Source organism: Gadus chalcogrammus, chromosome 12 (genome assembly GCF_026213295.1).
Source record: "Gadus chalcogrammus isolate NIFS_2021 chromosome 12, NIFS_Gcha_1.0, whole genome shotgun sequence".
Taxonomy (NCBI): Eukaryota; Metazoa; Chordata; class Actinopteri; order Gadiformes; family Gadidae; genus Gadus; species Gadus chalcogrammus.
This window is the reverse complement of record NC_079423.1, coordinates 2,128,654-2,155,608: the sequence shown is the minus strand read 5'-3', so window position 1 is coordinate 2,155,608 and position 26,955 is coordinate 2,128,654. Positions and strand designations below refer to the sequence as shown.

General features: G+C 43.9%; 1 protein-coding gene across 1 annotated transcript in view; it reads left to right on the top strand.

Moving 5' to 3' along the window:
- Positions 1-1,025: 1,025 nt before the first annotated feature.
- The window catches only part of ror1 (receptor tyrosine kinase-like orphan receptor 1), a 133,530-nt gene continuing 107,600 nt past the window's right edge, over positions 1,026-26,955 (top strand). Inside the window, exon 1 of the mRNA XM_056604417.1 lies at positions 1,026-1,431. Within this exon, the coding sequence (XP_056460392.1) occupies positions 1,326-1,431 (106 nt within the window). The 5' untranslated portion in view covers positions 1,026-1,325. The remainder of the gene's footprint in view (positions 1,432-26,955) is intronic.

The following is a 26,955-nucleotide window of genomic DNA, read 5'->3' as shown; positions in this document are numbered from 1 at the left end:
TTTGTGGGTGTTTGTGTGTGTCCTCAAGTGTGCATGCACATGTGCATACATGTGTCTGTCTGTGTATGCATACGTGTGTGTGTGTGTGTATGTGCATATGCCTTTGTTTCTGCCTTGGTTTGTCTGATGTCCTTACATGTTAGTGTGCATGTGTGCGTGAGTGCAGTGATGATCAAGATGATTCGGGTTATACTTGTTTCAGTCCTCGCTACTCGCTTGATCAAAGAATGATGATTTACTAGGTCGGATTATGCCCAACGCAGACACTGTGAATTCATCATCATCTTCATCCATCATCATTATCCACACCTTTCTTTGGTCAGAGGGGGCTTAGGAGCCTACTTGGTTGCTTGGAATTCCTGTTTGAAAGGACAGACTGAGGGTTGTAAAAATTCTTGGGGTCGGAGGTCAAACTAGAAGGTGAAATGTTGTGAAGCTGTATACAGGGTTCTTGTTGCAGTTGATGTCATTTGTAAACTGAAAAAAAAGGACTAACTCAACATACCGTTAAAGACTTCATACTAAACAAATACAGCCCAGCAGACATTTAGATTTTGTCTCAGGGTTGAATTGGCTTGATTCGCCGACAGAGTCAGGGTCAGGATCAATAGAGGCTAAGAAATGATATCGCTTTGACGTAATTGTTCAACCTCATTAAAATAATTACCTTGATGTGGCGCTACTCCAATGGTGTAGCAATGTCAATTTCGATATAGAAATGACTTAAACTATCCAAAATGTACCTAAACAGAAGTTGTGTCTATTATTTTTTGTAGATCAAGTCCATTTAAGATTTAGATCAAGTCTGCTTCTTTCATATTTGTATTGGGGGGACCATGTGTTTTAAATATTATGGTGGACGTTTACCCTGTCCCTGTGACCCCTGGCGAAATACATGACATCTTTGAAACTGTTGAAACAAACGTTTCGTGGCAGTTCCTGTAACGGACGCGCGGTGGCGACGCATTGCATCCTAATCAGAGCCAGGTGGCGCTGGGCGCAAGTCGTCCCGCGAAGTACTCGCTCACAGCGGAGGGGGGGAAGATAGTTTTGGACCTAGACAGTCGAGAATAGAGAGAGGAGCGGGGAGAAACATACGAGGAAGAATACGTATTGGTGGTTTCTTCAGGTTCACATTATCACGAGGAGATCCCTCGTCTTCTAATGGTGTCTACGCTCTGTACGTTAAACAACCGGGATATTTGACGAGATAGTGTTGAGTGTTTTTTTCGTTGACGATACACGAACTTTCTTTTTTTGCACGTGTGCTCGACTGATGCAGTGGATGTGAAAAAGGGACTTACCGTTAGCGCTGATCCGGAGGAATGTATCCAAATCGGGAAACCTGGACCCATCATCTGCGGAGATGTCAGGCAAAAGTTATCTGGACTGTTGTGTTTCTCCAAATTATTCAAGACTTAGGCGCAACAGGTAAGAGAGCTACATCTTTTTCCAGATTCATGTTCTTCTTTGCAGTCTCCTCTCCATGTGTAGCCTATTAGGCACACCATTGCACCAAAAAAAAAAAAAAATGAATTTAACTAATCGGAAATTGTGTTAAAACGATTCAGTACATGAGTGGCAGCATGCAGGCTCCACTAGTCTCATGCAAATGACCCATCGTTTTGAGATGATCTTTTGTTTGTACTCTGAAGCCTGTGCGCCGTAAGGGACCAAGGAGAAACCATTCAACATTTTTTAACTCCATAGAAAGACAATGGGGGTTTTAATAACACTGATTCTCTCAGCTGGATGGCTATTGTCTTAGTTGTTGCCCTTAACATTCATGCCTCAACATATTTGCAATGCATTTGTTTAGCTTAGTATAAATAATTGTATATAGTCTATGGGTTCAACCAATGAATTAAATACTATCTGGTTTTAGAAAAAGTAGGCCTCAACATGATTTGTTACACGCAAAGAAAAAGTTGCAGTGATCAATCTTAAAGAATTATAGGAATTCAGTATGTTTTTATGTTTTCAGTTTTGTTTAACAGAAGGAAAACGTTCCAGATGGCTAGTGATTTACACATTTTTATTTTCTTAAGATTTTGTTTGGATTATCTTGTGCTCCCTGAATGGTTGTGGCCGTTATTTACTGGCAGGCCTCTTTCATAATGGAGTGAGCTCACTGATACGGACCCGCGGTCCGGCTCTCGGAGACCTTGGTTCGGAGACCTCATTCTTGTCCCTCTTCTTATCTTCTTCCAGTATCTCTCTCTCGCTGAGGAGGTTGACTGGAATTTTAATCCACTGTAATTCTCTAAAAACGTATTCAATTCTGAACCCACACACACACACACACACAATTTACAATTGTGTGTGTGTGTGTTTTTTTGAAATTGTCAAATACAATTTCACAAAAGTCCCATTCATGGAAGAAATGTTACATCACTAAATTATTTTTGTTGCCTTCAATCCAAACTCAACAGGTTATTGACCAGGCTTATCTATGGTGTTGATGAGGGTATTGGTATCTATACTTCCTATACAATAACTACTTTAAATGCTTGCTATTTAGAGGAGCACAATAACTTTGTTTGTCACTCTTGACTCTTGATTGTTGAATAGATTTTGGGGAAACATGTTTGAACTCTTGTGACCCTGTCCTTACAGCACCGTGAAATCTATTAACGTTTGCCCTTTTATCATTTCCACTTGATTTTACATGGAGTCGTTTAGCAGACACTTTTAACTTCAGTGACACACAAGTGAGGCTGAGAAGAACAATCCAGAATAACTCGAATGTGCTGCCCAAGCAGGTTAAAAAGACAAAACGGAAATGTCTTGGATGTGTCTGTAGCTTCAAGCAAGGGGCAGTGCGGCATAATCAAACAACAATGGGGCAAAGGGGGCTTAAGCTCTTTGTGGATCTCGGCCCCCCGACTCTCTACGTTGGGGGAAGTAAAACATGGCCATAAGTAGAAGAAAACCAGACGTCTTTGCAGCTTCCATAACTCCGCCATTTAGGTGCCGGGTTTTAGGCTGCTCTTTTAGTCTCTGGTTACTACACCAGGAGCAGGGATCCATATATGCTTCTAATCTTCTCTAGTCTGTTACCGATGGTAAGCAGTGTTTAGCCTTGTTTTGGTAAAAAATTCCACTAAGGGTACATCAATTAACCATTAATTAGCATAGTTAATGCGGTTATAAGCATTATTATACAGCATTAGCATAGGGGTTAGGGTTAACAGTCACCCTTTAAATTATGTATAAATTATTATACATAATTATCTTATTATATAATTATCTGAGTTAACATGAACACCATTACCTTAGATAACAACACCATTATTACATTAATACTAGAACATTAGATAAGTGTTTAATAATGACCATTGATGCTTGCAAGGCATTAAGTAATGTTGATTAATGTTTAAAAAATGAAGCCTTATTGCAAAGTGTTACCCTTGATTTTATGTAGACAGCTACATCTAACTTTATGAGGCTTTTTCAAACTAATGTTCTTATCTGAAGGCAGTCACCCTTGTTCACAAACTCTTGGTATAAATCATGTAGGTTGGTTCCCGCCTTTACGCACCAGAGGCACGCTGTTGACAGTAAAGGCACTTTACCTCTGGGGCGGGGAACCCTCCCAGCCAGCCAGGCTGTTCTGCTCTCTCCCTGCACTTGCTGCATGTTATTTAGCCATGGAGGAACTTCTATTATATTTTTGTTGCATCAATACATAACTAGGTCTCAAATGACTAGTAGGTACACAAATTGGCACTAAAGATTAGTGTGCAATCGTTGCTTTAGGTAATCCAGTGAACATTTGAACATCCTTCTCTTTGTGGCCTGCTGGGGTCTGGCTCAGGCCAGCTAGGTTGCACCTATATCGTCACCTAGATCGCTCAGCTCTGCTTCTGAAATGAAGCCCTGGCTCTCTCTGTCTCTCTCTTAATCTGTCTCTGTCTTTTTGTCTCAGTCTCTCTTTTTTTTTTTATCTCTATCACTGTCTGTGTCCCTCTCTCTCTCGAAACGTTTTCACACTGCCAAATATTCCATCTTTTGCTCGCCTTTTTTCCTGGCATGGTCCGCGCATTTACACTGACAGAGGTAATATACCGGCTTGATTTCGCACCCCAATTTACCCTCTCGGACCATACACATACTAGCGATTTCATTTTCATGTAAATGCAATTAAACGGCTTCACGGTTCCAGGGGCGGGACTTGGGGTCTTGCTGCGTTGTCCCTACAAAAGAGACAATGCAGCGATAGCAACATGAGTAGTTCTAACTGGAGAGAAGGTGCAATCTGCGAGCTGCTGACCATCATGGGAGAAAAGGTGATATTCTTTACAAATGGGGATTATACCCCTCGGTATAACAGGCAAGACAGTGAAATTGCAGGGCATGTCAAGCTGAGACCCTACCGGCTTGGTAGTGTAAAAATGCCTTCTCTCGCTCTCCCTCGCTGCAAACTCTCAGGTCATCTGCCAGAGATCATCCCTAAAAGCTTTTGGCAGACACTGATGGATGTGACGGCTCTCTTTATTTCTGAAACAGAGCAAACTGATTTTTTTTTTTTGGGACACCACAGAGTCAGTTTTAGAGTGTGTGAAAAAGAAGTGGGGGAACGCAGACGGTGGGGTTAATCAGCACGCGGTCGTACATCATGCGCCTTAGCACTGTTTCATGTCACTGATTTAAAATATCAGTGCTACTTAACCATGGCAGCCTGGTTCAGCCATTACCTACTTTACATTTGTTACGAGGCACGTCGTGCATGGGTTCCCTCTGCCCCGGGTTCAACAAGCGGCCGGGGGGCGGGCTTGTTGGGAGGATGTCCTCTGCTAATTCTTTAATTAATGTTCAAGATTGGAGGTTAATTTTATTGTCCCACAAAGTGGAACATTGGCTTGGGCTTTCACCCATGCTTCAGCCGCATAAGACAAACATGCCACATCCAAAAAACAGCCAACGGCAAGGTTTCTAAAAGCACCTATATACAGTACAAAAACAAACACGTTATTAAAATCACTCTTTTAATATAAGCAGCGATTCTACATCTGCATCCTGGCCTTGTCCTTTTATTATCTGATGATATTTAAATGTTTAATTGACACAGTGATAAATATTTTTTTAATCTATTCAATCTGCTACAAGAGACTCAGATGTACGGCCACCAGAAAATTAGTTTCCAGATTCATCATGTAGGACTCAGTGCAGAAGGTAATTGAAAACGCTATGTTTAAATGGGTGGTTGGTAACGTAATAAGGCGGTCATAATATAATAATAATGCTAAAGAAAATGGAATATAAATGAACATTGTTGGTACTTGAGTCGAATGAAGAAAACCAATTGCTTTGGCAATTTTCCTGGCTGTCACTGCTGTAGCACATGACCGCTATCATTGAATGCTTCATGTCCTAGCGTGACAAGGTTAGCACTGTGTTTTCTGACAGACGCCTGAGATGCGTGAGTCAAATGGCCCCATTGTTTACCCTGTTTGGACTCAGTGGCTGGAATGCGTTGATAACATGTCAGCCCTGCGATTCCACCCGGAGACAACTCTGAAGCAGAAGAAGAGAGCTCTTTATCCTCCATATTTTAGTGCCATATACTTTAACAGGCAAAGGCCTATATTAACTTCAAAGCTGCACATGGGGTACACTTTGTAAAATGGAAGGGAAAGCGTGTATTTTTTTCTTTTCTCGTGCCGGCGTTGATTAATTGAGGGCTAAATAAAGTTCACTCAGACCGTCGTTTGAGACGACTGATAAAGTATCTACTACCACAAGCTGAGGCCAAGCATGACCCCCCCCCCCCCCCCCCCCGCTAGCCTTCCTGCAATTTAATGTCAGCTAAAAAGCTGAGCCTCTGGTGGAGGTAAAACAAAGTCAATCTGTTGTAAAATCCATAAATAGTAAATCACAACACCAGATTACAACAAAGATTGAGGATATTGGTGTGGGTGGGTGTTGGAGAGACAAGATTTTTACTGTGTATGTTTTATGCACAGCTCTGATCCTACTCTCCCGACTGTTTATTCAATAGAAGGACGACTAGATGGCCACTAGTTAATCCAGTGTTTTTGATGACCGAGCAACAGAGTGTTTATGATTCATGGGTTCACGACTAGATTCAAAATAGATACTCGATTCAAAACGATTCCCGATTGTAAATCGAGGCTTGATTTGAGTTTATAGATTAAGAATCATAGAAGATAAGAATAGCAATTCTTACGGCTATTATAATAGTTTTCCCCCCACCCCTAACGAGCAACACTTGATCAAGGCTCATGCAATAAGCCGAACATACCAATATCATTGTGTCTTAATATCAAGTTCTGCACATGGGAATAAGAGAGATACAGTATGAATGAATAATGCATTTCTTAACTACAGTTTCCGGCGTTCCTCCTGTCCCGTGCCCCTGTCTTCTCCAGTCTTGTTACCATTGCGTTTCCGCGAGGAGGCCCCTTGGTGTTTGAAACACGGTGGTTCTCAAATCACCCCTACATATCTATCGAGAGCCTGTTGAATAGCATTAAGGATCTTGGAGACGGCCCATCTTGCTCCTCGCCACAACCGGCTCTTTATGCACACCAACCGGGCCACCAATAAATAAATACCTGACCGGCCTAAAAATCTAAATATTTATTTAGTTGGGGGTGAAAACTTGTCAATCAATAGTTTTTTTCTCTTGCCCCCCCCCCCCCCCCCCCCCCATTAGCTAGTTTTCCCTTCCCTCTTACACGTGTATCTGTGTCAAGACTTCTCTCCAAATGAAGTAGGCTTTTTATGCATTCACTCCCCCCTCCACTTGGCTCTTTCCCACCGCGTGTTCATCAGCCTCGCATCATTTCTCCCTAAAGCAAACACTCAGGTCCTGGCCCGAGAGGCAGCACTGGAGAACCACGCCAGTGTACAGGATGTCCGGGTTAGTTAACAGTAGAAGTGAACTACATTGACAGGGGACTCCCTGTAGTACAAAGACTGAGGGGGGGCGGGGGGGGGGGGAGGCATTTGAATCAGAGCGAAGTGGCTTCACTGCCGACCACATGTAACCACCGCGTTAACCACACATAGCAAGCCCCCCCTCCCTAAATTCTATGGTATGGAATATTGTGTGGAAACCGTCTGAAAGATCAAACCAAAATGATGAACACGTAACTTATTTATTTATTATATTTAAGAGGCACGTCATAAGCAAAGGGGAGGCAGAGAGGTTATTTCCCATGCTGGAGAGAAACTACTGGCCATTAATTTGGCTAGTAGTGGTGGTCATAACTTTGGCTAGTATTAGTGGCAATTACTTTGAATAGTAGTGGTGGCCATTACTTTGGCTAGTATTAGTGGCCATTACTTTGGCTAGAATAGAAGTAGTGGCCATTACTTTGGCTCGTAGTTGTGGCAATTACTTTGGCCACTAGTGGCCATTATTTTGGCTAATAGTTGTGGCCATTACTTTGGCTAGTAGTGGCCATCACCTGTAGTGACGTTGAACCTGCACTATGTAACTTTTCTACTGTAGCTATTGCTTCTTTTCTACTCTGTAAAAGAGAAAGCATTCATACATGCAAGAATTATCCCTTCACATGGCTCTCTCTCCCTCTCTCTTGTCTTCCCTCTCTCAAGTCTTTCTCTTGTTCCTGCTTGTTTATTTGGTTCAATTACCCACTGCTGCTCCTGCTGTCTGACTGTAATGATATAGTCTACATGGCACGCCATCCCTGTGCTGCTTTTTAATGTGGAAAACGGCAGTTGAAAAGCACTTTCTCCCTCCTCACAGAACTATTGAGATGTTTAGAAGGCAGGAAATGTGATTTTACTGGCAATCGTATGATTTATGTTAAGCATTGGACAACTCACATTTTCCCTTTTGCGTAAGTCTCCGTGTGTGCAGATGTGTGCGTACTTCTATCCTGGGTGTCAGGACAATCATTGCTGTGTTTATTCAGCATTCTGAAAAGTGTGTTTAGATTTGTTTGGGCTTTTTCTTACAGCTCGATAATTATTATCAGTAGCCATAGGAACCATAATCCTTTGGCAGTGCTGCGAAAAGGAATTCTGGTCTATTTGAAGATTAGTTCTTCTTCAAAAAGTTATGGTAAACTGCTAGTTTAACAAGACCAATACAAGGAACCACTAGAGGACGAACGACATGAGGGTTTAACCCTGAAGTGTCAGATCCCATTGTTTTCAAAGGGAAATCAAAAGTCTAAATCCTTTTAACCTGTTATGTGATCTATTTGGGAGTACTTTATTGGAATAATTTATTTTTGATCCCAGTCCCACCTCACAAGACCAGTCTCTTTCTTGAGAACTAAGTACTTAATGAGAACAATAAAAATAAAGGATTTTTTTTAAATACATTTTAACAGTTCTATTGTAGTAAAACTTTCTCTGTCTCTGAGCATCAATGCGGAGGGCGGCCATTGTTGTCAGAGAGTCCTCGCGGCTGCCCCGCCACGAGCCAGACTTGTCCTGTTTGTTTAACCGAGGCCCTTTGCTTTGTCAGACGGTTCTCACACAGCCGGTGCCTCCCTGAACCATTGGCCCCTGTTTGCCCAGCCACTTGAATCACACAATAGTCTGGAGAGGTTTGGCCCACATCTCCCTCTCCTCCTCTTTAGCACTGCGTGCTTCACACACATTTCCTCCCAGAGATCCAAAAACACGCTTCCTATTGGTTGAGCACAGCCGAGTCATGGTATTGTGCTTCTAGTCCTGGGCCACAAAGCTTCCTTTATCATCAGACACTTTGAGCAACACACTTCTCCACATGTCGGCATCAAAGGCAAATAGCTTCTGGAGCCTTTGTGACCCATGACGATGGGCTGCTCGTGAAATACCCCCCAACGGCAAAATCGTGTTTTTCCATAGCTTTGGTGTTGAGAAACTATACATTCAGTTCTGGCTTGGGTACCCTGCTAGCTCAACTCTTCGCTTCGGTTCAATATGCTGCTGTAGTTTATGATATTAGCCATCATAGATGATGCCAATGACGACTGCTCTCAGCTGGACTGGAAATGGTCAACTGGATCCCTGGAAACGGAGGAGATACTTTTTAAAAAATGTTACCATTTAGATAGAATAACGTTTCAATGTTTCTTTTGATCCGAGCAAACCCTCCAAACCATCCAGAAGACATCCTTCCCCTCGGATAACCGTAATTGAACTTGGCTCACTGGCTGAGGATATCATATTCCTCCAAGCTGAGATCCCACTTTTCTTTTGCCGTCCATTCTAAATGCGTGGTGACCATACTGACCCAGTAATCTGGTGTAAAGGGGTTCTCCGCCATGCTAATCCCAGGAGGCCACGGCCACAACTGCCGGGGCCGCCCGCTGCAGCCAAGCGATACTTCACTCTGGCGAAACCGCGCTCACGTGTGGCGCTCAGCCGCCCTGGGTCGGACGAGAAGTTGTCACTTCCTGTCAGACATGGCATGATGATCCGTGTGGTCCAAAAGAAAAACCTGAAAACCATTGAGTCAGCATTGCAGAATAGCTCTCTGCGCGAGTCCGGAAACCAATGGCAGTCTTGAAGGCCGCGCCTGAGGAAAGTGTGGAGAGCTGGAAGTCTGAGGACCTGTGTGTGTGTGTGTGTGTGTGTGTGTGTGTGTGTGTGTGTGTGTGTGTGTGTGTGTGTGTGTGTGTGTGTGTGTGTGTGTGTGTGTGTGTGTGTGTGTGTGTGTGTGTGTGTGTGTTATGGATGGGAGAGAGGGATCAGTACAGTCACAGAACAGGAATCTGTCTCTTGTGAAGAGAGATCCCTACATGCTCCACTCTGTCTTTCTGTTCGTAACTCGAAATAGGTGTGTGCTCCGAACTATATGATTCTGCGAAAATCCTGACAAGCAGCGTGTTCATGACTATAATTTATGCATTTATTCTGTAAGGATTGAGAATGTAGTGGTTGGCTCTCTGTTGATCCTCCATTCTGAGAGGTAATGATGGGATTATAAAGTAGAACATAGTTTATGCACTTTTGCCTTGATATTTCCGCTTGAGGCAGTTATTATATGGAATCTGGATCCCTTTCGAGAGCTGGAGCTAATTCGGGTCTGTTGTTCAGTGTTGGATGAATCACAAACCTACTGGTAGTGGACACACACACACACACACACACACACACTCACACACACACACACACACACACACACACACACACACACACACACACACACACACACACACACACACACACACACACACACACACACACACACACACACACGTCAGTCCTCATACTTCCAGCTCCAACTATGAATCAATTATTAACAGTCTAGATCCATCTGCCACATACATTTTATAATCCTCTTTTAAATATCCTTTCTCTGTCCATCCTTATCTACCGAGTTTGTCAGAACATTGATGTCAGCCGTCCCGGACATGAAAGTCCGCCGGCCTCGTTCTTTTGCTGAAGAGGGTTAGAGGGAGGGAGGAAGGGCGTTTTGGTGGGGTGGAGGGAGGGACAGAGAAGGCTGTAGACCTTAATGGATCCATGCTATGTGTGTGCAAGGCATGTCAATCAAATGATCCTTCTGGGAATGCATGAAAACGTATATATGCACAAGCGAGAAGGTATCCCTAAACCCATATGTCTGCCAACGTGCGTAATCCGATAAGGGGATATGGATATGTTGTCAGTATATTGGAGTGCTACTCCTTTGGTCTGTGACACCTCCACCCTAATCCCCATCAGAAGTCAATGAGCTGCTCCTCCGCAGGGCCAGTATAAGAGGCTTAGGCTTGCGCGATCCTGCCCCCTGTTTGCTTTACCTCCCCGCGGCTAAGCTAGCCAGTGCTAATCTCAGCCCACAAGAGTCCATTACCTATCGTTAAGGAGGGTAAAAACCACACCAGACATGACCAGCCACCATGTCACAGTGGAAATTGCTTATTAAAAATACACATTTTTGGTGATAGACTAGTAGCTGTCAGTCTTCTACTTGCTAAATAGTAATGCCTACAGGGTGACATTTATTTTCTTTTTGATCCCCAAGGGTGAATGTTCCATTGAGAGTGTGTGTGTGTGTGTGTGTGTGTGTGTGTGTGTGTGTGTGTGTGTGTGTGTGTGTGTGTGTGTGTGTGTCTGTGTCTGTGTCTGTGTCTGTGTCTGTGTCTGTGTCTGTGTCTGTGTGTGTGTGTGTGTGTGTGTGTGTGTGTGTGTAGTCCACATCACCTCTCAGGGCAGATAGAGTGGCCTAGCTTCTGGAACGGTGGTCAAATTCCAGGAAGGCTTGGGCCCCACATGAGTGCAGTTCCACACGCAAGCGGGCGCGTATTTCGCTGGCCCTTTCAGCAAAACAAATGTTTACGCATGCTCCTGTTGTGTTCATGGTGGTTTTGCATGCCATGTACTACATAGCGCTATAACAAACAACCCTGAGCAAAGAAGGGTTTGGGGAATGCTTCCCCCCGATGGGGGTAAGAGTGGTCCACTGTTTACTGATGCGAGGTACTGGCCTGACGGAGGGCGGTGGTAATTCAGATAGTTTGAGGATGCTATGTGGCTGCCAAACAATTCTTCTCTTCCACCTGCTACCCCCCCCTCCACTTCACTTTATCAGTTTATCAACATTGTAGCCTATATGAAATTGGAGCCTATGTATCTTTCTTGGGCGAGGGCCCTTTAATAAATGGTACAATGGGCAACAGTTCCTCAGCGTAAGTAAGTGGCCTTGAGATTTAGCCAAAAAAAAGAACACTCGTCTTAATTCTATTCCAAATTTAGCTTGTGTGTGAATTGTTCATTCAATTATATATGCTGAAAGGTTTATAATATTATTTCTGAATACGTGTGGGTGGGTGGGTGAGAAATCTCTGCGACCCCTTGTCCCCGTGGTGGCCCTTCACAGCTGGTCTGTCCACTTACTCTGTTACGGTCAGACATGTCCAAGCAATCAAGAACTGCTTGTGGCTGCCACAAATAGCTTGACTACCTCCCTGATGATAACTTCCCCCACACAAACAGTGCTGCTCCAGAAGAAAGGCAAGTGTGTGTGTGTGTGTGTGTGTGTGTGTGTGTGTGTGTGTGTGTGTGTGTGTGTGTGTGTGTGTGTGTGTGTGTGTGTGTGTGTGTGTGTGTGTGTGTGTGTGTGTGTGTGTCTGTGTGTGTAGTAACGTCCACATCACCTCTCAGGGCAGATAGAGTGGCCTAGTGTGTGTGTGTGTGTGTGTGTGTGTGTGTGTGTGTGTGTGTGTGTGTGTGTGTGTGTGTGTGTGTGTGTGTGTGTGTGTGTGTGTGTGTGTGTGTGTGTGTGTGTGTGTGTGTGTAATTTCATTGACAATGATAACATCAGTGTGATGTAACAAATCAGTTGGCGCGTCTACATTGACATGATGTGAACACAATAATGGCACACAACTACTAATGTAGTTATGTGTTGGTTTATGTTTGTTAAATGGTTTACCTGCCAGCTGCACATCTGTGAAGTTTGCTTTCATGCTAATTAAATTAACCCTTAGCTTAGAGTGTCACTTTGTCTGTTGGCTACTTTTAACGAAGTAAGCTAAATAGAAAGAGTTGTAGTGTCAAGAAGTTAGCCATTTAGCAATTTAGCACACAATTGGTGCAAGTTTCCTGACAACACCATGGTCTACTTATTCTCCATAAATAGATTCTTATTTAAATACACTAGCAATGAAGTGTTTGACTCTCGGTTGCGTAGCCACCTACATGTTTACCCGTAATCCCCGACTCGACCACAGCGTAGGGCGTTAGAACGGTTGGGCTGCCTCCCCCCCCCCCCGCCCCTCCCCCAGCGCTACCAAGGTGGTCTTGGAAAGCCACCAACATCCCCTTCAGCGGCGATGTAATGTGAAAGCAATTAGCAGCCTGTGGTTTTACAGTGCAGCGAGATATGTGTGGAACAACAGATGGGGATACACCCCAGCCCTAGGTACGGGGCTGTGGGCCCGTGCACTGCACCTCTCTGCTCTCACTGCCACCAGCTTCATACAATGTTTTGTTTTTTTGCCAGGAACAGCAAGGCTGTTATTGCACGTCCGGGCTCATTACCTGTGAGACATTCAAGCTGGATTTGGGTGTTCTAGTGATTATCAGATATAACTAACCCCATTTAAAGACTAATGGGGGATTGGGAGTTGTGATACAGTGTGATTTGTGATTTGTATCATGTATTGCGGTCAACAACAGGGGTACCAAAGTCAACAGGTTGAGCCACTTGGGCCTAAACATTTTTTTTGTTTGGTTCCGGTTTCCGACCGACCCTGTCCATTTGTGTGCGACCCAAATTATTTTATGAGCTTTAAAAAAAAAGAAAAAAAAAAAAAGAAAAAACGTGTTGTTTTGTTTTGATGCAAACTATAATTACGTTTTTGTACAGCACCTCTTCATTCTGTACAAGGATGAGCGCATTCTCTCATTTATAAATGAAAACAACCTACTTATCATTCGCTGCCGCTGGAAAAAATAAAATAAAAAAATAAAATAAATTCCCTACCTACCCATGACCTCAACTGACAACCAACAGGAACCCAACTTTTTTTTTTTTTAGGCTTTGGCTACAACTACTATCAAATACCAGAGAAAGGTTTTGTAATGTGCCTTTCAGCAAGGGAGAGGAACTAGTGATTGTCTTGAGGTGATTAATCTACCAGTGCCAGGAATCCATGGGTTCAGAACAAGACATCAGTCACCTGGTGTTCATTTGAATGGGAAGGAGATTCAAAGTGATAAGGATCTGCATTTGACTGATGGAGACACACACGCACAGAATGCACTGTCCAACACACATGCGCAGTCCAACATACAAGCACAGTCACACAGATGTGAGTAAATGCAATGGTGTGTGTTTGTGTTTATTGTGAGAGTGTGGGTGAGCGGGCCTTCTGTCACATCTGGCGGCCTGCGGGATTGATTTTTTCATGGTTAGTAAATGAGGGGGGAATACTCCCAGCTGCAATTTAAGAAATCCTCCATCTGGAATGTCTTTTGTATAGAGACATAGTCGCATGCCCATTCTCGCACAAAAAACATTACTCCCAGAGTCAATAAAACTTGCATATCGGATCTAACAAATCACGTTCCGTTTCTCTCGTATGAAAATCCTTATCATCCACCTATCTTTGACCGTCTGTGTGACTGTGCTTGTTATTATTTTTTACATCAACAGATGCCTTAAATAGCCACTGATCCACGCCCAAATTATCACAGAAGGAGACATTGAGGAGACGCAGAATGTATTCTTTTGGATCGGTCTCCATTTGGTTCTGAGGCTGAGATAGATATGTCTGCTGAGAAGATTGAGGAGAGACTGTTAAACCGTATCGGTGGCTTTCTATGCCAGCATTACCAAGCAGGAACGATTTTAAAATAAATGGTACAATGTAAAACCTGAAGGCAATTTTTAAACAAAGTAGGAGGCTCACTTGTTGTTTTTGTTAACAACAAGTGAGCCTCCTCACTTGTTGTTCACTTTCCTACACGTTGAGAAGCACATGACAGACTTTTAAAATACCAGTTGTTTGATGCAAATCAGTAAATGAAATGTACAACATTGTATCACTTTCCAAAGACGAAGTCGTCGCTGCTTCAGCGTAATTATGTTTTCATCATTTGAAGACGGTAGCATCTTCACTGACTCGGGCTGTGTGTGAATAACATGGAAGCCTCCTTATCAGGTAAAGTAATTTTCACCTACAATGTTCCCGTTCCAGCCCCCCAGCCGCTTGCCAACATATTTCTGCCTTCTAGGAGAGGGGGGGAGAGGGGGAGAGAGAGAGCCTAGAGCTGAAAAGCAGCTTTTGTCTCGGCAGCCTTTCCCTGAGGCCTTGGCCTGCATGCATGCTTGTGGCCCTATCAGCAAATCATAAACTATACACAGCAGGACCCCGAGAGAGAGAGTATGGTAGAGAAGAGGAGGAAGGAGAAGAAGGGAGGCACAGGGGTGCAGAATAAAAAAATATGAAAGGGAACAAAAAGCAGCAAACACGTCAGATAGGATTTTCTGTGCGGGAGGAATTTGGCGGTGGAAAATGGCGGTCACATGTGCTTTGTTGTGTAGGTTTAGAAGCACTAACCTTGACTTGTCATACTGATAAGGTGTCTGTGTGTGTTGTGTGTGCATGGTGAGAGAGTTCTGGGGAACTAAAGGGCAATAACATCTCGTTGTGGCACACATGTTTTAGAGCCAATGTGAACGCAACGTAACCTACCGGAGGCCTGAAACCCAAATGGAAGGAAACATTTAAGTATTTGTTTAACTTCATTTGTAACTCAATCTTCCAAGACTCGCCGTTTGTGGTGCTCCATGCCTGTCATCTCCCACCCGGCCTCTCCCTAGCAGTTGATCTCAGCAGTGTTTGTCCCTCCCTATCATTAGCTTGTCTGCACTCTTCTGCCCCCCCCCCCCCCTCACCCCCATATGACTGTTACCCTATGGAATCTCCTGGCTTTCTTCTGGCGTGTTCTGTCAGCATGTTCCTGGGGCCAAACATAACGTAATACTGCAGTGGCCGCAGTCAGCACCGTACTGAAGGGATGGACGTTTTCTGGGCCTTTGTTGCCATAGGGATATCTTCCTGCGCAGATACAGAACAATTAGGGTGAAGGGATGACCTCACCCCTCAAACTACATGCACACCTTGGGGAGGAAAAATGAATAATTTGACTCCATATACATTGTGAGATGAAAACACTGTCTGTCCCGTGATTTTGCCGTTTCCCGTTAAATTATCAGATTTTTTTTCAGTGTTGTCTTAGTTCTCTAACCCTGTTCCCAAAGGGGGGTTTCTTCAACTTGTATCCACATTGTAGCGAGTTGAAAGCGGCAACACCTGCCGAAACCAGTGGTGGATCTCTCTCCATTCCTGCCATGAGCATTGAGGAGGCACAGACAAAAGAGCATATCTTTCCTGACGCTAAAAGGGAATACAGTCTTTTCAATCACAGTATGCAAATATTCATACATAACTATAAATTGTTGGGACAAATAAACTGTGAGCGATGCAAGGAGGGTCAAGGTGTAAGGGCATAAGAATACACACCCTTTGTAACACCGACCTGTGATGTTTCCTACATGTGTGATGACTGTCTGCTATGCCAGTTCATCCACATGCACTTCAGTGAAGCAAACAAGCCAATACAATGGAACGGTGAGCAAATGAGTGAGTGAAGCTGGGGGACAATGGGGCAAGGGGGTCATGCTATTGTGAGGGGTGGCGACCGGGGCTGAGAAGAGGAGCAGGGGCGGGTTGTTCATGCCTGCGGTGGGACTGAATAGTGGGGTCCTCTTTAGTGTCAAATGAATAACTCCCGAACTAACACCAGAGTCCCAGGGTTCATCAGTTAGCTCTGAGAGAGAGAGAGAGAGAGAGAGAGAGAGAGAGAGAGAGAGAGAGAGAGAGAGAGAGAGAGAGAGAGAGAGAGAGAGAGAGAGAGAGAGAGAGAGAGAGAGAGAGAGAGAGAGAGAGAGAGAGAGAGAGAGAGAGAGAGAGAGAGAGAGAGAGAGATCTTAAAACAATCCTTTCCCAAATAGGTTACAACAGATACTCATGGGTATTCTAAAGCGGCACCAACAGGTGGATGTGATTAACAGAGTGCAACAATAGACATGATGGAGGTGAGTGGGGTTTGCCTGACCGATGGGCTGGATCCCCGGGTGCTTCTGGAGGAGGCCTCCCCAAATTCCGCCCCCCCCCCTCCAAGCTCAAGCTCCTGCAGACCCCACTCCCCCTCCTCACCCTGTGGGACGTCCCATGCGTGAAAGGAAGCAAGGGTGTGGGTCGGCTGGGAGTTGAGGGATGGCTGAAAGAGGCAGCTCAAGCAGAAAGACAGGCAGAGGAGGTTAAGAGGAGCCAGGTGCTCCGTGACAAAAACGTAACACACACACACACACACACACACACACACACACACACACACACACACACACACACACACACACACACACACACACACACACACACACACACACACACACACACACCCTAATATCTCACAGCTTCCCTCGTCTCCGTATTTATAAACCTGGTTATCTGCCTCACGGAGAGTACAGTTTCCAGCCAGGAAGCCATCCACCTTCCTTGCAAATAATCCATCATGATATCTTCCCACCCCCTAGTCTTCCTCCCCCCCACCTGGCGCATACATTCTCATAATCCTCACTTTACCGTCTCTCTCCGTCCACGGGGAATAGCCCTGTAATAGTCCTAGGTCATCTCTACTCAGTGTGCTCATGTTGTCTACTGTGTGTTTTCCTCGTTGCGACCGGAGACCATGGGACCCACTTTTTTCGAAAAGTGAAAAAACTAAAATGGAAGGAATCTTTCGCCAACACTGCCATGTTCTTTTGCTCCTTTCGCTGTGTTGTATGCGTAATCTACAATCTTAGCGTTGACTCAGAAATTCAGCTCTAAACATGACTAGAAGACGGGCTAGGCTGCCCACAACCTGGTCTCCCACGTGATGCCCATGGCAGGTGATTCCCCAGCAGGCGGAGCCCCATCCAGTTCAGCGGTACAAAGACGCTATTGTGTGTGTGACGTGTGCATGTGTTGGCATGATGTGGAGGAATGCTTGGAAAGGATGTGTACCAAGATTTCAGTACCGTCTGCATTGGTGTGAGTGTGTGTGTTGCCATGGATGATGTGTTGGTTTCCAAGGTTGTTTTGGTTCAAGTCTTGCATGGCCCCGCTTCGTGTTTCGTTGCCTCTGAGCAAGCCGTGGCAGGGGGAAGCTACTGGAGCCCATCCGGAGGGATGAGATGTAAGTCAGAATCAACACCAAGTGTCCCTGTCTTCTGACTATCTTTCTCGGTCTCTGTCTCGCTCTGTCTATGGGCCCTATTTTAAGTAGCTTTGTGGGCGGTTCTATGACGATGTTGCTAGTTTACCGGCACATAAATGACTCTTGCGCCCAATCTAAAAAGGGTTGGTCTGAAGTAGCCTAATTACCTGTAAGTGTGGTTTGGAGGTAACGTCCAATAAACCAATGTGCCGTCTCCCATCCCCTTTAAGAGCCATGAGCGCATTTGAATCAGACGAGTTGATATTTTGACAGCGCGTTTGCAGTCTCCCATGAGACAGATGCATGACCACATGAAATTCAAACTTCAAATGGCTCAGTTTATGGCCAAATAATATGGCCTAATTCACACATGGAATAGCGTTTTCTTCAACAACTTCAGAAATACTTCAAATAAATTTCGGCAAAGAAAGCTTAACACACATGATATGCGGTAACTGTGGTTCTATTTAATGATGTACGCAATACATTAAGAAACATCGTTTCTTACCAGTATTGTATGCATTATCGTTATCGACTTGTGTTCATAATATGCATGTGTCCCCCCGTTAATATACATTGCCATGGACTGTATTATGCGTTACGTGTTTACTTTGCGTGTGTTTAAACAGATGGACGGATGGACGGAAAAGAACGCTCTGCGCCAGTTGCAAAATAGCAATGACAAATGCGTCAGTGTAGAAAGTAAATTGCGCGCGATGCAAGATAGGGCCCCATGTCTCACTGTCTATCGTTGCTCTCTCTGTCTCTCTCAGTCTCTCTGTCTCTTTCGCTCTCTCTTTCTCACTCTGTCTCTCTGTCTGTGTCTCTCTGCCACTCACTCCTATAATTTTACTCACACACGCACGCCCACATTAGTCATCCCGACCACACTGAAACCCTACTTTTGAATACAGACAGACAGACGTGTTTGTGGTTACAGTGGTCCGGTCGTTCAGAGTCTCAAACCACTTCACTGATAGGGGCTGATGGACAAGAGGCTTTTCCCTGAAATAGTACTAGCCCAAGAACATGACTCCAGCAAGCACTCCAGTGACGCCACACACACACACACACACACACACACACACACACACACACACACACACACACACACACACACACACACACACACACACACACACACACACACACACACACACACACACACACACACACACACAACCAGCAACAGTGATAAGAATGCTGCCATAATAGCTGGACCCCTAATGTAACACATGTGTGGCTGTATGTGTGATAAGAGGCTGACCATATCATAGCCTTATCATTCACAGGAAGTCCTTCAGTGTGTTACTTGCAGAGACCGTTTGTTTAACTCATAGCATAACTGAGAATAAGGGCCAGAATCTCTCTTTTTACAACCTTAAGTAGTCTGCATACATCAAAGGAAGTTCTGCTGGCCGAGACCGGAAAAAATATTTAGCAGACAAAATAATTGTATACTCGATGTGGTATCGGTTTGGTCACTGAAAGTTCCATTTGTGAAGACCAATTGAGTCGCCGTGGAGACAGACATATCAAATCACTTAAATCACGGCCACCTTGCTTTTCTGACTAATCACAAGCAATGTTTGCCATGCCGATCTGCAGAGATTTGGGTAAAAAAAATATATATATATTTGAGGTTCATGAATTGCCAAAACAGCCGATTGGGCGAGGTGTAGGCTACCTTATGTCAAGTTTCTCCACAATCACGTAATATGTTCTTTCGACCTCGCTGCACTAATTCTTCGCATGTAGGATACTGCGCTCTTAAACGACATACCACGCTTATGTCACGAAGTGCAGTTTCAGAATGATACTTCTGTGCATGTCTGCCTCCAAGTAGTATTCGATTTTTGTGCCGAAGAGAGCCCTGAATTATCCCAAAACATTTCCTATCCATCATTTGATAGTCTGACCTTTCCGTTGTAAGCAGATATTTGACCCACGAACATCAAACAATGTACAACCCTAGAGAAAACCAAACCAAAGAAAAACCCCACTCGTGAGGGAACCAGACTGCCTAAACACTCCTCCCCTCGTTCTTGTTGACAAGAGGTGGCCTCACCCTCGCTATAGGGAGGTGTGTGTGTGTGTGTGTGTGTGTGTGTGTGCGTGTGTGTGTGTGTGTGTGTGTGTGTGTGTGTGTGTGTGTGTGTGTGTGTGTGTGTGTGTGTGTGTGTGTGTGTGTGTGTGTGTGTGTGTGTGTGTGTGTGTGTGTGTGAGAATAGGTGAGTCAACTATTGTACTACTTAGGTTTTTTAATGTCCCCAGAGACTCCATTCCAATTTAAAAAGTTCAAGTTAGCTTGGAATCACGCACTTCTACTCAATTTTTTAAAAATATTTAAAACTTTTAAAGATGTTCTACTTTTAAAATATAATTCTTTACAATGGAAGTAAATGGGAGGGCAGCAAAAGCCGTCCACCCATTCTGACACTTCAACTACTTCAGACTTTGTAACTTGGTCAATTTTTAACCGTTGACCTTTGTTTAAACATTTATCAGATCAACACAGTTGTATCTTCAATTGATCTTCAACTTGATCACATTAGCTATCGGTTTAACTTTTTTTATTTGTTCACAATTTTAATGGTGTGCATGTTTACATTGTTTACTCCATTTAAACTCTCTCTTCGAATCCCTTCACTTCATTTAAGCCATTTAGCATTTCTTTATGTCTTAAACAATGTGGCTTTACTAAAACATATTTTCAACCTCAATTTGCACTACAGCACTCACCGTATATTCTGCAGGAACAATTGTATTTTCTAGTTCTATATTGGCCACTTATGTGCATTGTGCATTTTTAGCCACGTGTATGCCTGCTTCTTGGTCTCTATACAAGCTAAGCAGGCTTATTGTAAGGATGATGGAAAATGACCTACAGTAAAAGCTGTGCTATTCAGGGAGAGACAGGGAGAAGATGATAAAACCCCCCAAAAAAAAGATGGAGCGCGAGGGGTAGAAAAGAGGCCAGGATGAAGAAATAACTTGCACTGAGACAAAGAGAAGAAGGGAGGGGGGCGGAGGTGAGGGGACCAGTATAGCAAGGGTGTGCACGCAGGGGGCAAAAGATTATAGAACTGCACGGGTCGGCTCTAGAAATGACTTTTCCATGACTCCAGGTATGTGATTCTGGCTGAGCCCTGGGATATCCTCTGTTTATGCTCAGGCAAAGACCCATAGATTAGGTGGCCTGGTATTCGCCTGATTAAAATGACCTCCTTGTGTAAACAGCCGGCCAGAGGAGAGCTGGTGAGCACACATGGGGCCTCAGAGGTGGCTAACACACACACACACACACACACACACACACACACACACACACACACACACACACACACACACACACACACACACACACACACACGTTTATATCATAGCTTGTTTAACTACAAGTTTGAAGAGGAGTCCATCTCCCTGCTTTTGAGACCACCAGTGCCTTTTGTGTGTGTGTGTGTGTGTGTGTGTGTGTGTGTGTGTGTGTGTGTGTGTGTGTGTGTGTGTGTGTGTGTGTGTGTGTGTGTGTGTGTGTGTGTGTGTGTGTGTGTGTGTGTGTGTGTGTGTGTGTGTTGCGAGGCTAACTAATACAGTTGTGCAGTCGTAGTGATTTCATCTCCCATAGGATTCACGTCTGGATCCCAGCTTTCACAGTGATCGTTTTACCTGTGTGTGTGTGTGTGTGTGTGTGTGTGTGTGTGTGTGTGTGTGTGTGTGTGTGTGTGTGTGTGTGTGTGTGTGTGTGTGTGTGTGTGTGTGTGTGTGTGTGTGTGTGTGTGTGTGTGTGGTCATCATGCGCTTAACGACTGAGATCCAGCTCCATCCACACCGCATTGCATCACTAACTACCGTCTACCCATTCTGACCCCCCCCCCCCCCCTCCAACACAGTAAATCCCAAGCCAGGCTAGCCGCCCCTCACACCACCACCTCGACCACCACCACACTACAGAACAGTACATTAACACAGTTGAGCCTGCTAGCATCCACCCAGAGACCCCCTGTCCTCCTCGGCAGGACCGAACATTCACTTACACACTGTGCCGGACTGCTTCATCTTCATCTTCTTCTGCTTCGATTCGTCCCCGAGAATAATTTACCTTTGTGTTATTTTTTAAGGGTGGGGAGGGGAAGGCAGTGTGGGCAACGCAGTAGGGAGCAGAGAAGGGGAGAGTAGGGGAACTGAATATCTTTATAGGTTCATGATGGATGTACTTGTATGCAATTTGGCCTATTGATCCTGGTGGTATTACGCATTTATTTTGTTTAGTCTGTGTTTAAATTAAAGGAGATTTACCCTCAAAGATGTTTGAGGTCTGTGGAGGACAAACCGCACTAGTCTTCACTCCTTTCTTCACTAAAAACATATCGGCTTGGATCAGATCCTTTGTACAATATGGAGACATTTCCTTCTGGCAATTGAATCTCCTTCCACACAACCTTTTGCACAATCATATTCTTGGGAAACTTTTTCCACCATGGGACATGTACTATGTGATATACAGTACATACCATGGGATATGTAGTACTACGTGATATATAGAACATACCATTAGATATTAGGGCTGTAACGATACACAAACTCACGATTCGGTTTGTATCACGATTTTTGACCCACGGTTCGATACATCCCACGATTTTTTTCAATTTAAAAAGCATTTTATTTATTTTATTTAACACTTATACCAATTAACTTAATGTAACATTTAATAACAAATAATTTGGAACACTGAACAGATTTGAACAGAAAGAATACTATTAAAGTATAGCTAAATTAATAGAGAAATAAACAAAGATTGCAGTTGGAGGATGCTTTTTGCTGGTAGGCAAAAACCCTCAACTGTTTGGTTGGTTATGTCAAATATCCTTATTAGCGCGTGTGAGTGACGTCAGCGAGTGAGTGGACGAGCGAGGAGAGCGAGCGGTAACGCGTGTGTCTAGTGAAGAAGCGAACGAGTCCAGTAGAATAAAGTACCCATCCTGTCAATAATCGGTGGCCACTTCATTCCGACCTATAAGCAGACAAACTGCCTGTCAAATCACACAAAACAATAGAGACAGGATCACACAGGCAATTTTTTTCGCGCTTGGCCCACTCTGGATAAATGTCGTTCATATCGCATATGAGGACTTCGACGGCTTTGGAGAAATGCAATCCTCCGTAGCCACGGAGAGCAGTCATCACAGAGAGGGCATCTCGTCACATACTTACGGCATCGATAGGAGGGGGCGCTGTCAGCAGACTATTATTTAGACAAATTATTAGCAAATTTCAATCGGACAATTTGACCGGAGAGTTAGAAAGGGCATATCGCGCTTCTGCCTTCTCACACCGCGAGACAGGTTCGTGGCTTTAAGTGTCGCGATTTTGGTTTTGATACGCGTATCGTTACAGCCCTATTAGATATGTATGTGATATATAGTACATACCATTGGACATGTACTAGGTGATATATAGTACTTACCATGAGATATGTACTATGAGCGAATTTCGACTGAGGGACATCTTGGAAAGCGGCTCAGTGTTTTGGCTACGCCCACTCACTTAGTTCCCCTCGATGTCTGTTCCCATACAGGAACCTTTGTAGCGGCTAAAATGTGAAGTAATTCGTTCTGCGACACTTTTTGTCTTGCACAATTATTAGGGGTCCGAGCAAAGCTGCTCGGGCCGCTATTGTTTCTGTAACGTTTTTTTCCCCCCTCACATTTGTAAAAGTCAAATTTGTGGTACTGCACCCAAAGGTGGCGCTATTGTAAAAAAAATCATGAATTTGGCTTATATCTCCTCACCAGATTGACCTGGATGCATTTATAAAACCCTGCCTACAAAAAAAATCAAAAATTCACCAAAATCGCCACATAGAATCTTTAGACCAATCCTCACAAAAATCATTGAACAGAATTTGTTTTACTTGGTTCCATTTGAGAAATATTGGCCAATAATGTTGGAGCAGTTAGCCCATTTTTCTTATATGACCATTTTGTTATTGCTTAAAAAAAACATACGACTATTATTAGGTGGATACCAATGCCCTCCACTACTAATAAACCCAAATTGTGGTACTGCACCCAAAGGTGGCGCTATTTAAAAAAATTATGAACTAGCCTTATTTCTCCTTACGAGATTGACCTAGACTCAAAAAATTGTATCATATTAATCTCTCAAATCAGATGCATCTTTTTCACCCTGGTCTTCTGCTCTAAAAATGTTTACTTTTCCCACTATTTCATAGAAAAGCCAAACGTCCACACAGTCTCAACCCATTTTGCCTATATGACCGTTTGGTTATTGTATAACTACCATACGGCTATCATTAGGTGGATACCATTAACCGTGCAAATTTTCAGATCTGTAGTCTTTTATGAAAGCCCTTAATTCTCTTGTGAAATGTGTGCTTGGAGTTTTCTTGATGTGTGCTTATCAATCGACATGTTCACTATGTGAATGAGGCTTCATGGAGTTCAGGAATGTCAGTGGCTCAACGGGATAATGTATAACGTGTACTGGTGATCCTTAGGTTGAGAGTCGAATCTTGATTTGTGCATTATGAATAAGCTGAACATGACCTTCTGTCATTGCCATTAATTTAAGAAACACAACAGCACCTAAAATTCATCAGGCAATCAACATTCCGGCTCATTAGTTTCCAAGAATCGGTCTGCCAAGACACAGCATGGCATTAAGGGAAACTCCTTCCTTAACCATTTTTCCTTCATAATGAGCTCTGTCACATGAATATTTCTTCCGTTAGTGTTCTTGGCAACAAATGTTAAATTTCCCCAGAATTTCAACGATTTTTCAGGTATATGCTTTTAAGAAAGCCCTTAATTCATTTGAGCAATGTTTGCTTGGGGTTTTCTGGATGTTGTGTGCTTACCAATAGACATTTTCACCATGTGAATGAGGCTAGATTTCAGATGTCAGTCAGTGGCTAAATGGGATAATGCCTTGTACTGGTGATCCTTAGTTTGAGAGTTCGAATCCCGATTAGACAGTTACGAACATGCTGAACTTGACATTCGGCATTGCTCTGCAGCCCAGTCACCTGAAAGCCAAGGCACAGTATGCAATAAGGGGAATATCAACATCATTCCTTCAAAATTATGTCATATTTATTTATCTTCCATGTGTTCTTGACTTTTCATTTTGCCCGGACCCCGTTAATCACCGCTTGCGGTTTTATTTTTATTTATTCTTGCTTGATCATCTGCTTGTCTCCGTCTGCTTTTTTAAAATTGCCGCTGTTTATATGTTGTGGCTGTGTCGAGTTCTACTCACGTCATATCCTGCCTTAATCATATGCCGTACTCACGCATATCGTGTCTCAACTTATCTAAGGCCTAGAAAAAAAAAATGTTTGGTTCCTGTTGGTTGTCAGTTGAGGTCATGGGTAGGTAGGGAATTTATTTTATTTTTTTATTTTATTTTTCCAGCGGCAGCGAATGATGGGTAGGTTGTTTTCATTTAAAAACGAGAAAATTCGCTTATCCTTGTACAGAATGAAGAGGTGATTATAGTTTGCATAAAAAAAAAAAAATGCTTTTTTTTTTTTTTTTTTTTTTTTTTAAAGCTCATAAAATAATTTGGGTCGCACATAAATTGACAGGGTCGGTCTGAAACAGGAACCAAACAAAAAAATGTTTTAGGCCTAATCAGCGTCGACTAGTTAGGAGCTGGTCAGTGGGTCTCAGAAAGCTCCTACCCTGAGGCAGATACTACCTGAGCCGCTGACTGAGCTGCTAAACTTCTTCTAACGCTTTGCAAAAAATGTACTCATTCTGGCCTTGTGAGTTAGTTCCTTTGAAAAACAACCCAAAAACAGGCCGGTGATCAAGTTGAAATTATGCATTTTATCACCCCCCCCGCACCACTTCCGATAGATCCAAAAAGGAAGACAAGGAAAGATTGGCTCTGGGTCTGTGGGGCAGAGGAAGGGGCACACACCCGGACAAAGAGGGGCAGCCCGCATGGAATGCCGATCTCCTGCTGAGAGGGGGGGGCAGGGGGGGGTGAGGGTTGAAGTCCTTTGTAAACTCACCAGTATCTCACTTTCCTCCTGCATTGCTTAGGGTGCCCTGCATTACCAATGGCTGCTACGCCCCGTGGCGGTCTGGCTAGTCTCTATCCAGCTAATGAGGCGTTTGGTGTTATTGAGACCGCTGTGTGTGTGTGTGTGTGTGTGTGTGTGTGTGTGTGTGTGTGTGTGTGTGTGTGTGTGTGTGTGTGTGTGTGTGTGTGTGTGTGTGTGTGTGTGTGTGTGTGTGTGTGCATGCAGACCTGACTACTGCTCAGCTTTGCTGAATCAACGCGTCCAGTATTTTCCTTTGTTTTCTTTGGATGTTATTTTTTTTCTATGTCCTGGCAGAGCAGAAATGCACCAACATGCAAGTGTATTGTTCAGGACTTGGTTGGGCTAGCAAAGGTTTAAAGATTCTAGGATAAGAAATGAATGCAGGATGAGATAATAATACTTTTGATAAAATTCGTCCTCCTCCAGGCGTTTGACACAATACTGCTCAGCGCCTCGAATGGGACAGGAACCTTTGAACCGGGTGCACGCCCGCGCTGGCCCGCGTAACCCCATGGCTTCTCGTGGCGACAGTGAATTATCCGTTCACGCACGTCCGTCTGTCTGAGTCAATTAGGGTTTGACTTTTGCCCAAAAATCATATTCGAAGTTCGTTTGTTTATGAATATTAATATTCGAATATATTCGAATATTTATTAATATTATTTTGACCATTAAATGCCTTCAGTAATACCTGGGCTGAATCCGAATACTTAGTACATACTATTTATGTTCAGTGTCTACTACTTGACGGTCTACAGCTATGTGTAGAACGCCTAGAACGGTCTACAGCTATGCGTAGAACGCCTCTGAACGCTTCCGAACACCGCCGAAACTCCACCAGATGTTTGGAGATGACGTTTCTCCCCTCAGATGCCGGCAAAATTACCTTGATAAGTTACCTGTTTTCCGTCTTGTCATCGTTGCTATTAAATGAAAAATGTCTCTTTTTACTTAATTACTTACTTTACTTTTTTACTCTTTTTAATGTCTCGTTTTTTGCCGCTTTCTATGACGTCTTTCTAAGCCGCTGTTGGTAGTGTCGGGTCAGCCATCTCTTCTTCGTTACCAGACTCGTAGTCTGGTAACGTAGTGACCTACCGTTGTATACTGTGGCGGTAGTACGTATTCGGAAACGTTTTCCGTACTACACATTGCACACTGAGCATTCGGACGCG